General features: G+C 33.1%; 1 protein-coding gene across 1 annotated transcript; it reads right to left on the bottom strand.

Annotated features, from left to right (window-relative positions):
* Positions 1-1,768: 1,768 nt before the first annotated feature.
* LOC124357876 lies at positions 1,769-7,127 on the bottom strand. Its single transcript, XM_046809962.1, has 2 exons — positions 5,924-7,127; positions 1,769-2,028 (listed from the first exon to the last, which is right to left on the bottom strand). Exons 1-2 carry the CDS (start codon positions 6,799-6,801, stop codon positions 1,884-1,886), a joined length of 1,023 nt encoding a protein of 340 aa, XP_046665918.1. The 5' UTR covers positions 6,802-7,127; the 3' UTR covers positions 1,769-1,883.
* Positions 7,128-11,539: the final 4,412 nt, after the last annotated feature.

The following is an 11,539-nucleotide window of genomic DNA, read 5'->3' on the forward strand; positions in this document are numbered from 1 at the left end:
CAGTGTCGGGCTCGATGTGGCAGAAACACTGAAAAGGCTTCTTTACACGTGATGTGTGAGATAAAGAAAATCATTGTGAAATTACATCATTACAATCATTGCATCATTGTGAAATTTGAAAATAGAATCTCTCCGGATATTTCGGTGGTGACCACGATCATAGTTTTACTTTTAGTAGTTAATTCAATTTGGTTGTTGTAATTTAAAGATTGAATTTTGTGTATCCCATCGGATGCTACAAGGACCTCTTCTTCACATAAAGGCTTATGTTTATTTAGAGAATATATTTTGGTGTTTAATTAATTGCACTATGTAATAGCCTACTCTGCAATTAATTTAAATAAACGTATTTTTCATTTGATAGCTGCCAATTATACAATTAGTCGGAAGTGGTGAAAAATTGCTGATTTAAATTTTGTCTTGCAAGTGTATTTAATATTTATTTTACATATGAAAATATCTGTTTAGTTTAAGGGCTAAGAGTGCAAGGACAACATCTTGGAATTTTTGCCTTTGGAATCTTTGTCGAATATCAGCTTGTATTTATATTTTTTAGAGAAGCTTGTAGTTTCTGCACTGCCCATGCCAAAAAGCGCAATGTTCAGGTATATTTAGAGAAAAAGCCATAAGTTTTACGGATTTAGAACTTATTAGACTGTTTATTTATGCCTTTTGGAGCAATTATTACTTATTTACAAGTAAATATAATAATTAAAATGTTTAAATATATATAGAATGCTCAAAAATTTCAATTTTTTATATACATAAATATAATTTTAAATTAATTTTTAACACTTATACACTAATACAGTTAGTTAAACTAGTAGGGTATACACAAAAAGAAAAGGTTTCTGACCTATAGTATAAGAGATTCAATATAAAAGTGTACCTGAGTGTCAGGAAAGGCAATGAATGTTTAAGAAGTAAAAAAATAAATAAAACAGTAAAAATGTCTTTTTGTCACACTAAAGTAGTTCAGCACCAAACTGTTTCTTCCTTGTATTCCTTTTTTATCATAGTATTTCCTTTAAGCTTTTTTTGGTTCTTTGAACACTTTAAAGCTGCTCTGTTGGCATCTAAGACCCTATTTTGGCGATTTGTTTTAGACCACCTACACAGTTACCTCTAGCAGGGCTAGTCTCACAAGGTAAAATGTGTTTCTGAATTTGAACAAATATCAGTAACTACTAGTACAGTAGTTAATCTGATGACTAAACTTATTCTTGCCAACTTTTTTTAACTCACAGAGCGATCCGTCGTGACAGGCAACTGTTCACAAAGCGATCTGTCGTGACGGACAACGGTTCACATACCGATCCGTCGTGACGGACAACGGTTCACATACCGATCCGTCGTGACGGACAACTGTTCACATACCGATCCGTCGTGGCGGACAACTGTTCACATACCGATCCGTCGTGACGGACAACTGTTCACATACCGATCCGTCGTGGCGGACAACTGTTCACATACCGATCCGTCGTGGCGGACAACTGTTCACAGAGCGATCCGTCGTGACGGACAACTGTTCACATACCGATCCGTCGTGGCGGACAACTGTTCACAGGGCGATCCGTCGTGACAGCCCATTCAAAATATATTTTTGATTAGATTATTGTCATAATTTAGCTCAACACTGTTCTGTTTTGTGGCCCCCGTTATAAGCTCAGTGAGCTCTCTAGATTGTCGATTTGTATGAAAGAATTATCTTTAAAGAATTGAAATATGATGTATTTTCAACTATTTTTATTCAAAATAGATATTTTACAAAAGTTAATATATATTATTGCTATAGTGCATATATAACATTTAAAAACTATGTTAAGAAATTATGGATGTAATGTGATTTAAAAATATAGATCCCCTAATATCAATACAAATAATTATTCCTCCTCGTGGTTGAGATAATGTATCACAGTGTCTGGAAGCATGAGCATGCTGATGCCCTGAGGGATGAGCCCGCTGGCCCGCAGTTGCTGACGCACCACACATCTGCACATGTGCCGCAGACAAGGCGCCGTGAAGTATCTGAGCAATCAAGACATATTTACTGGTTAAATGTAGTAATCAGTCGTATATATAACCTTAGATTGTACTAGTTATACATGAGATAATCCATCCAATAATTATTGTAATTGAGACACGGCAAAAGTGGCCCTCGGACGCTTCCTGTGGCGCGCCCACGCGGCCGTAAAGTGAACTTATCGTATTTCCCACTCGCTCCGTTGGAGTAGTGATGGTAGAAGAGAACACTTAAAAGAATCGAATAAAGTGTATTAAAAAGCACCATTGTATTCGAATGCTTATCTGCTTTGTGTATTTCTAACTTTTTTAGACTTGCCTTTCTTCCTTTCCGTAATCCATTGTCTCTTGGTTATTTGGAGTTGCCATGTCAAAAAGGTGGGAAAGTACTTTGCCTATTTGTGCCACCTAAAAATGCATGCTATACCCATAATTTATGAACTTCAGAAATAATATACTTGTTTACTTGCTACTTCAGATTCTTTTTACTGCAGGTTTTGTCACCAATGATTGTAGAAATACATTGAAGACAAAAACCTCATTCATATGTTGTTTTGACACAACAACATGAAATGAACAATCGTGTTTTTATTTATTGTTTACAAATTAATTTATAGATTTAATATTTTTAAAGTTACACATTTTGTAAAACTTGATTTTTTTATTTTAATTTCTTATTCCAAATATAAATTCCTCTTAATTATTCCTTTCATAGTTCAGACGCGCACGTGTGTGTATGTATATTCATTTAAAACCCTCCCTCCAATGAATACTTCTTTATGAATGTGAAGGTATTGTAAAACGGAATTTAATGATAAATTTATATTACTAGAGAAAATGTTGAAGAAAATTATTTTTTAGAGAAATTCGTGTAGAAGTTGCAGTTTTTTTAGAAAATCTATATTTATTTATTTCATTTCTATTTTAGATCTGAAATATTATATATACACTATTATACGCTTAGATTTGGGGATTTTTGTAATTATCTGGAGTCAGTAAAAACAGTTTTTTTAGAAAGGTTTACGATCTTCTTTTCAATATAATAAAGTTTGTTGTGTGGTTAAAGTCTTTTAAAATTACTGTTTTACTACAATACATATACAATATTTCTTGTTTTGTTAATTATTGTGTATTTAATTACCAAAAATTTGAATGGAATATTTTACGATTTTTCATAAATATGTAAAACTTGTCTTGTTATGTTATTGATTGTTATCAGAAATTTTCATTTGCTGTTATTCTTTGATCTTAATCTTAATTTTATTTCTTTTGTGCAGTTCTGTTAGGGGTTATACGGTTTAGTAAATTAATTTCAATCTTATAATTTAATTTGGTATTAAATTGTAACCTTTTTCCATTAAAATTTCTCACACAAGTGGTAGACAAGAATATATTTACTAGGTTATGGAACGTGAAGGGTTGAGAGATGTATGCATGGACGAGCGCAGAGCTAGCTAGATGTGCTAGGATTGGCTGGACACTCTGCACCACAGCTGATTAGTGTAGTGGAGGGGGTGGCGGACAGGTGACTGGCAAACTGTCAGCAGAGCTCGTTCCCCACTCAATCATCAGTAATATTTAATCCCGTACATGACTTTGGCCTGAATAACAGATTTCCGTACTCTTGGCCAATCAACTTAACTACCATTACATTTTGATTACAATACTTGAATAAACCTTGATGAATGTGTTTTTGATTGTTCTTTATTAAACTTAAAAGATGACAACCGTGATCATTTTGTTTTAATTAAGATTTTGTTTTAATTTACTTTTGTAACTGATCTTGACTAAGTTAAAAAATAAGAATTTCAGGTGCTTTTTAAGGTAGCGTGGACGTACAGGCGGAAATAATTAATCTCTTGAACGTACATGTATTAGAATATTTTTTTAGTGTTGTAAATATACAAAAATGACTATTTAAATTATGGATTCAATAATACTTTTTGTTTTACGTTATATAAAACATGTTTTGTTTATTAGTTTTAACTTATAATTAATTTTCGTCACTGTGCCTGTGTTAGGTTAGACTTCAATAATTTTAAACAGTCAATAATTTTAAAATTAATTCTACTTAATTGCTTTAGATTTATGTAATTTTATTTATGTTACAATACAAAAATAGGGTTAAACCTCCCTAAGTTCGCCTCAAGATATAAAGACATGCTTTTCATTTCAAATATAATAATAACAAATACTACGTATTTATTACTCCCTCGATATTCAATTATTACACGAAGCTACTATTAGAGATGTCGAAACTCACCTTACATGCTTGCCCTCAATAGTTATGGGTGCTAATTAATTTTTGTCATCAACCAAATAAAATCTTTAAACATTCACCATCTTCGTCCTGGCCTTTAGTTGGTGTTTGCAGCATTCGTCTTTGCTAGATAATCATTTTAAATGGTTGAAAATTGTGATATATGCTTACGTTTAATATTTTTGTTGACACCCTGTATACCATCCTCCATTATTCGTGAAGAGTCACTAAATACCCAAAAAATTATTCCTTATATCCAGTATGGGTTTACAAAGGTTAAATTCCACAACTTGAGCCAACAAATAATATTAAGCGATCTTCAACAGGACTTACGCTGTAACTTGTTGAAACAGTAAACCAACGTAACATTTAAGTGCGAACTTTCGAGGTCGGATTTGTGGCTTTGGGCTTAATAGAGCTATTTAATTGGATTTTTTAGGCTCTGAATTAACATTTTCTTCTGTCTCCTTGTGGGCCGTCCCACTGATATGAAAGAAAACGTATAGTGACTTCAAAAAAATGATTTTAGGCATAATAATGAGTGTTATTACTTTTTCTGTAATCGGTCATAAATATTAACCCGATGCAATGATTTTATAAACAACTTATATATGTACTAATACCCATAAAGAAATAATATAACAGTAACAGATATACGTTAAAGCGATGTTTTAATGTGATATGTGGCTAAAATATAAAAACCAACCTGCCTGCCTTTCAAAACAGAAAGTTATAAACTTCAATGTAAAAAAGTTGAAGCTACAATAAAAAATTAAAGAGAGACTTATTTTAATTATTATGAGCAACCCAACTTAATTAGAATTCTGCATAATTACGAGCATTGAAAAGGTTATTAAATATTTCTTCTGTTACTTTTCATTTACTTTTAACAAATAAGGCATCAAGCACATTGTGTTCTTGGTTATTAAAAATATATATTCATGGAAATTCTTACAATTAAGTAAGTTTTTGCAAATTGTGACATCGTAGTTTTTATTCAGTAACTATTTCTACTAGGTAGTAAGTAGACTTTGCGTTTTAGTTATATAAGTAATCATGCAAAAACCAAAAATATATCAGACGTATTCCTAAATCTCTCATGCACTGATGTTCATTTATTTAAAAATTGTGTCAATTAATTTTTATTTTTACTAGACACGTGACTTGTCACTAGATGACAAAGAATCACTTAGACACACAGAACCGCTTGAAGGTTTTTAATTATTTCAAGTAATTAGTAAGATGCGCTGTTAAATTACCGCACTTCAATACGTATTTATCCAACAAGTAATGTATTATGCAGAGGTATGGATAATAATATGTAAGTTATATTACGTAACCCGAGGTAAGCCGTCTTCTATCTTATCAGTCGTAAATAGTTCAAAAATGTGTTAGTGGTTTGATCCTAACACCTAACTTTATCCAAATTTTGAGTTTTTTACTTTACCAGAAAGTGCTCATTGTGTAAGTGAGATAATTGTATTAAAACCCTAGGAGTTGAATATGTTAGTGTTTCTTACTTCAGAACGATGATAACAACCGTAGAAGCCGTAAAGACCACTTTCAAGCAACTATATAGTGTTATGCCATTTTTTTATAACTATCAATAACAAACATTTTTTTAGTGGTATTGAGACGTACCCGCTTCGTTGGGGAGGAACAAGGGCGTATATTCTTGGATGGAGACTTCTTGGTTCGACCGGGGCTGTTGGGTCGGTTGGTAGGTCATCCTCAGGGTACGGCAGAAGAGTGGGCAACATTGGCAATTCCCTCAAGAGCAGGTTCATGCAGTTAATATACTCCTTGGCGATGTTCTCCTCGGGCTGATCATGACAAAGGTCGTTCATCCTGTGGAGCAAGGGCTGCAGGGCGCAGGTGTCGATACTCGAGGGTTGTGGAGTCACGGTGGCACCGTAGTGGAGGAGGATCTGCAGGACATCCGCCTGACCTGCCTGGGCGGCCACCCTGAGGGGCGTCGCCCTCCCGTAGGACTCCATCGGGACGTCGACGAAATTCCTAGAACCGGCAGTACATTCGAATTGCAGATTCGCTCTGGTAGCGTGCTCCAGAAAGTACTGAACGGCGAGCACGCATTCTTCCCTCGTCCTGAAGTCGCTCTTCCAGCCGGAGATCAGATGGGTGACCTTGGTGCCGAGGATGGCCCCGACGAAGAGTCTCTCGAAGGTGTGCTCGCAGGCGAAGATGTCCTGGAGGAGCCGAGACACCGTGGGGGTGTCCTGGAGCTGCCAGTCGTAGCAGAGAGTGGCTGCCACGTAGAGGACGTTGTGGTACTTCCCCAGAAGGCAGATACCGCCGTTCTCTTCCTTGGAGGTTTGGTGGAACCGCAGAGCTGCCTGTACCGCCCGCTCACAACCGCCCTCCGTGTCGTCCCCCGCGGAGCCGCGGATTACCGTACTCAGGTAGTCGGTGAACTGTCGTCTCTTGTACCTAGCTAACAGACACCCTCGGTCCAACCGTGAGAACACCTGATCGAATATACAGTCCAAGATCACATCCATGTCCAACACAGTGTATACACTAACCTGAATTTACTCACATCGATAGCTCGAATACCACAATAAACCAGTAATTAATAAAACGTGAGAATTATCAGGAACAATAAAAAATTCAAGCGGTCCTATAAGGTTTGCGGTACAGCCCTCACTGGCACTCTTCACGTCGCCCTAACAGGATCACTTACCTGGCTTCTCGCGGCTAGTCATAGGATCAATACGATACCTACATCCGTGCACTGGTTGGGACTCATTGGACATTTTTATATAAATAATACTATAACATCTATGATCAAGAAATTGGTTAAACAGTTTTAAATTGTTTACAAAAATACTATTCAAAATACTAGATTTCAGCTGTTAAGGTCATTGTTGATATAACTTGGGTTACGAGACATGTACGTAATATTTTACCATCTGCTTGCATTTTCTATTTACGATTTTCTATATATAGTTTGAATTCTGGAATAAAGCAACTACAAACCACATGTTCAAATTGTGGGAAGTTACTACCGTTTTGTAGTAATTGAAAATTTCGTATTAGCAAGATAACAGAAGTTCATTGACAAAACATAAAGGCCAAAGCTGTTATAGTCATCAATTATAACACCATGCAGTTAGTAGATTCCTGAATACTTAGATATAGTGTTATAATTTGATTCTTAAATTAATATCAATATTGTAACTTCTCGGACGGGTATATGCAAAGCAAGGAAATAAACATTTACAAAATATTGAACTCAAGATTTTAACAAGCTTTTAATATTTTGTTTCTTTGTTATGTCGTAGGTTGAGAAAAAGAAAGCTTAAGTTTAAAAATTTATTTAGTTGAATATAAACAATTTTAACGATTATTAGGATCAAAGATGTTTATTAATTGTGTTTTTTTAAGTTCCGTTAGTTGACATTTTTTAATTTGCTTTGCTATTTGGTAGGTTTTAAATTGTTTCCAACCTCCTAACTTGATAATACCAAAATAGATTATTAGCTTCAGTTATAGGTTTTTTTTGTATTCTAATCTTTGAAAACTTCAATATGGATGACTCATTTATCTATTTTCACTCTGCACTTTTTTTTATAGTGCACTTTTTACACTAATTACACTAATAAAATATCAAGGAACATCTGACTACTTACGGCTAACTAGGACCCTTTTTTGAGGGCTCTTATATGAACTTTTTGTTGTAATCAGAATTAAATTAATGTTTTGCCTCGTATTTACTCTTTCGGTAAGAGTTTCGGTAAGTTCCTGTGTTATAATTACATAATATCTAGATATACACATGCGATTATTATATGTGTTCACAAACCAATAAAATATTCAATTGTCGTAATATTATTATTTCCTGAACTTTTTACATGTGTGTTTAGGAACGTTTGTTGAATTTATCTTAATAAGATGTTTATATATGCAGCAAAAATTATTAACAGCCCAATATCACTTGTCAATGCAATGCAAGGCATTAATCACCCATACAAATAAATCAAATCGAAGTAGACGAATTTTAACTCGAGGGGAAAACTGACGAAATGTTTCAAGCAGCTCGACGATAATTATAGATCGTTCCAAGAAGTAAATCTGTTGCAAGGTGGACATATTGAGCTGTTACAGATAGCGCCTTGGCTGTGTTTGCTGTCAATAGGATATCTAATCTGTGGAAACTTGATTGTTAGAAAGATATCTTTATCTGTCCAAATGATATTTTCTCCATAATTGTTGTTGTTATTTTTTCGGAGAGAGATAAGAGATGTTTAAAATATATCCTTTTCCTTACTTTATATCTTGTTACACAACCTAAACATTGTACTTGTGGGGGAAAAAATGTATTACGTAACCAAAATTAAAGATATATCTATACATTAGATCAAGAAAATATTGTATTGTTGTATAATTATTTTATCTAAACGGGGAAATGTAAGTGTAGAACCCTTTTACATTGCTTCGGTGCGGTAGTCAGCTTTGCTCTCTGGGGTAAATTAATTATTTATTTATTTATTTATTTACGGTAACACCATTAGTACATGGAAAAAACAATAAGATATTCTTATATCCAACAATAAGCTAATGAAAATGATCCACATTATAAATTATTAACAATGCCAAAATAAATTGCTCCAACATAACAATAACATATAAAATAGACTATATAGAAAATAACAATAATAGCATAGCAACAATAATAAATAGTAACAGTAATTATACAATCAATAATACATCCATCTGCACTTACACATATACTACATAGGAATAATTTATTACAATAAAAGGGGAAAAAAAGAATCAAATGTATGCAATTATGGTTTTTATTTTAAATGAAAACATACAGAGACTTCAAAAACTAAACTTTGTAGATATAGTGTGTAGGTTCCAAATTGATTTCTTTTTTTCATAAATGTATAATGTAAGTTTGTAATGAAATATTTATTTAAATTGTTGGAATTTTCGGTTTGCCCGGCATTTCTCAGATAAATAATATTTTGTACAATGTATATATATTGTACAAAATACTCTCCGGGTAAAAAATAACAACAATTAACTGAAACTGCAAAGGAACGCCAGGTTAAAATTTTGCAAAATAGTGTAAACATATTTTGCCTACTTAGAATCATTATTGTTAACCCGCTTAAAAAATATTATTGTAACTTAATTGGTTAGTAAGCTAAACAATTTCTTTATAAAACACAAACGAGAGCGGAATGGAAATGAGCTATTAACAATTTTTATTTATAAGAACTTTTGTTCTCATTTGGACCAAACATCATATCTTGTCAATTGTTAATATATTGTACGCACTACGTGCATGAAACAAAGTACGTAGTACTGTAAAGCATTGTACTGTTTGTAGATAACGAGTGTTGACTTAGTTCCACCGACGCCCGCGAGAAAGCGCCAAACGTCAGTTTGTGATCTTAATTTCTTTTATTATAGAAAAAAGTCACCGAAATTGATCGTCGTCTTTCTTTTACACTCTGTTCATTCGTAGTATACTTAAATACTATGTATTTGTCATTTTTATATTAATACTTTTTTCGTCTCTTCTAGACTTTTAAAACGTTAAAGTTAACCAATATATATTTTTTATGTTTTATGATCAGCATTATATTGCCAAATGCGAGGTAATATACGGTTTAAATATGTAAAAAGTGGTGTGTTATGTCCCGTATTGTTAATAATTAGAAATCAGAATTAGTAAGAATATTATTAAGATAGGAAAATCTTCATCAAACAGTGATTAATAAAATATAATGCTTGTAGTACAAATCTGCCTAATAAATAATTGATGAGTAGATCTCGCAGTATATTTTCAGTGGAAATTGTTTATTATGAGTGTTCTAATGTAATCAAGCTATACATTTATCTTGGGTATCTCGCTTTTTACAAATTGCTGTTACCATAATGAACACGAGTGGGAAGGAAAACACATGAAAGCAGTGGAAAGTTAAGGTAGGAAATACGGCAGTACCAAGCCATTTTCGTACAATAGATTATGACAATCTTACCCATGAAGTATGGTGGTCTCATCGAAAGAGGAGACATTCTCAAGACTAAAGGTGTCGGTCTTTGGGTTAGACTTAGAGGTGATGCTGACCTACAATTTCACTTTGACCTGAACTATTTAAATTTCTCCTCCTAGAAAAACAGGCCTTGCGAGTTATTTAAATAGGAAGCTTCTACTGAAGAAAATCGTGTTCCCCTCCTAAAACACATGTACTTTTCTAGGATAAACCTTAACTTGTGATAGTCTTAAATAGTCTATATATATAAAGGTTAAAACCACCTAAAACACTACCCTAAGTTAATACAAGTCCCTGATAAAGTAAATTTAACTATAAAAAGAGTATTTCCTAATAATATCCTAGGGGGACTATTTTTGTATTGTCCTACCTTCATATCATTATCATGTAGACCAGTCAACAAGGGTTGTTATCTGTCTATCTGTCTCATATTACAAAGATCTATTAATTAAGCCTGTTGGGGGACGTCTAAACTAAAAGCCTTGCTTATCCTTACATGTGTTTCTAACCTTGAAAAACATCATGTCCAGGTCCAGGGTGGATAGAAATCTCCAAAAAATGTCCATGCTCAGGCATCGCTGCCCATATCCGGATAGGGGGACAGAATATGTTCTGAATTTAATTACAAAATCTTTAAACATCCTTTAAATTATAATATTGTTGATTTTGAAAAGATATTTTCAAGTTATTAAAAAATCTTTTAATTGTTAACATATTGTTAATTATCTCGATACTGAGTTATTGTGTATTTACTACATTTAGTAGAAAAGTATACAGAACACGTTGCAATATACATTTTTATGGATTTGTAATTTTAGAGTTATTAGTTGGATTTCAAAGTTAATGTTTTAAACTTCACATCTCTGTGATTTTTGTACAAGCAGTACAATTGTACTTCTTATGGCAATACGTCATCCGTGTAGTTCCAAAAGTTGCCGAGTGAAAGCGCCTGTTGCCTATTATCAAGTCATTCTAATAAAATGTCGATCACTGTGTTGTCATAATTATGTATATATTTTAATATTTATTTATTTATTCTAACGCTCATATCCCCTATATCACTGTCCTTTTATACCATTAATGTCATATCTTAATTTTAATAATACAAAAATATATCGATAATAATAACTAAGAACAAACTATATCATTCTACACTTGAGTGAACTTTAAGATTAGAACTTTAAGAATAGTTTCTATTTTATTATTCATTTTGTTTGTATATTCATTA

This window comes from Homalodisca vitripennis, chromosome 3, assembly GCF_021130785.1.
Source record: "Homalodisca vitripennis isolate AUS2020 chromosome 3, UT_GWSS_2.1, whole genome shotgun sequence".
Taxonomy (NCBI): domain Eukaryota; kingdom Metazoa; phylum Arthropoda; class Insecta; order Hemiptera; family Cicadellidae; genus Homalodisca; species Homalodisca vitripennis.